The sequence below is a fragment of the Phaethon lepturus genome, unplaced genomic scaffold (genome assembly GCF_000687285.1).
Source record: "Phaethon lepturus isolate BGI_N335 unplaced genomic scaffold, ASM68728v1 scaffold26732, whole genome shotgun sequence".
NCBI lineage: Eukaryota > Metazoa > Chordata > Aves > Phaethontiformes > Phaethontidae > Phaethon > Phaethon lepturus.
This window is the reverse complement of record NW_010525943.1, coordinates 295-1,814: the sequence shown is the minus strand read 5'-3', so window position 1 is coordinate 1,814 and position 1,520 is coordinate 295. Positions and strand designations below refer to the sequence as shown.

Genomic DNA, 1,520 nt, shown 5'->3' with positions numbered 1-1,520 from the left:
GCATGGAGACGCCGGTGGAAGCGCTTTAAAAAGGCATGAATTGCTTTTATTTCAAATCAACTGATCAGCCCCCTAGAAATCACTAATACAAAGCATGCGCCCGCGACAGCGGGGCCGGGAGATGCGGGTCGGTTCAGGGGTTCGTGTTACCAGGTTTCTCTTCATTTCTCTCTCTCTTTTTTTTTTCCTTTTTTCTTTTTCTTTTTTAAATTTCATTTTCGGTTTGTTTCTCTTGTCCGGAGCTGCGGACGCGACGAGCCGATGACGGCGAGACGGGGCAGCACCCAGGGAGCCCAGCGGGGAAGGGGCAAGGTGGGAAGATCAGCTCACCGGGGAGGCCGCTACAGGCTGCGGGAGCCAAGAAGAGACCCGGGCGCTTGGTCACGGACCCCGTGGCACCGGGACCCCCGTCTCCATACCGCCGGGGACGTTCCCCCGTGCCCGGGGTGGGCAGGGAGGAGCCCGGCTCTTGGGGATGGGGGTCACCGCACCACCCTCACCTCTCCTTGTGGTCTCTGACCTCCTCTGCACCCGCCTTCTCCTTGCCCTCCTGCTTGGCTTCGTTGGCGTCCTGCATGCCGGCGGCGTCGCTGTTCTTCTCCCCTTCGGCCAGGTTGGGTTTCGGCTCCTCCTTGGGTGTCTCTTCGTTGTCTACCTTCTTCTCCCCTTCCTGCCCCTCCGCCTCCTTGGTACGTTTGGGGGAGTCCTGGGCAGGGGGAGCTTGGCTCAGCCCAGCCCCGGACCCCTTCTCACCCATGTCCCCCTCCCCCCTGTCCACCTACCTCCAAAACATCTTCTGCTTTCCTCTTGATCCCGGCTTTCTCGTTCTTCTCCTTGGACTGCTCGTCGATCACCAGCTTCCCCTCCTCATCACTGCTGCCCTCCGCGTTGCCCTTCTTCTCCCCGTCGCCCTCCGGCTCTCGCTCCGGCTCGGCATCCTCGGGGCAGGTCTTTTTCTGGGTGGGCTGGAGGGCACACGGAGGACTCACAGAGGGGGACACGGGAAGGGGGAATGGGGGGGAAGGAGGCGGCCGGAGGAGGATGTGAGGTGCCGGGGACCCCCCAGCTTGGGACCCACCTGGTAGCCGGAGGCTTTGACGGTGGGGTTGTTCTCGATCTCCCACAAACCTTCGCTGAACCCTTTCCGTTTGTTGGGTTTCCCAAACTTCTCCTTGCACGGGGGGTCTCACCTCTCCCCAAAACCACTGGGGCCATCAGTGCCCCCCTCGGCCCCGTCTCCCACACACGCCGGGGCCCCACTCACGTTTCGTGGGTCCCAAAGAAGAAGACTTGGTATTTATTGGAGGAGGATTTTACTGCAGCTTCTGGCATCTCGTCAATCTGCGCGACACAAAAGACGGCGTAAGAATTGGGGAGGGCAGAGCCCCAGCTCCCCCTGACACCGACACGTCACCCACCGGCGGGGACATGGGTGTCCCACACGCCGCATCCAACTGACCGAAACAGCCCGGGGAGGGAGGAAAAGACCATTCCTTGGGAATTCCGCCAGCGCCCCGGCG

The 1,520-nt window shown here is 61.5% G+C and overlaps 1 protein-coding gene across 1 annotated transcript; it reads right to left on the bottom strand.

Annotated features, from left to right (window-relative positions):
* Nucleotides 1-500: 500 nt before the first annotated feature.
* On the bottom strand, nt 501-1,335 carry HDGF (hepatoma-derived growth factor; the record flags this gene model as incomplete). Its single annotated transcript, XM_010282919.1, is given in 4 exon segments — nt 501-706; nt 783-965; nt 1,079-1,185; nt 1,248-1,335. Coding segments are annotated over 4 exon segments (581 nt in total), but the record flags the coding sequence as incomplete, so codon positions are not given.
* Between the last annotated feature and the right edge of the window lie 185 nt (nt 1,336-1,520).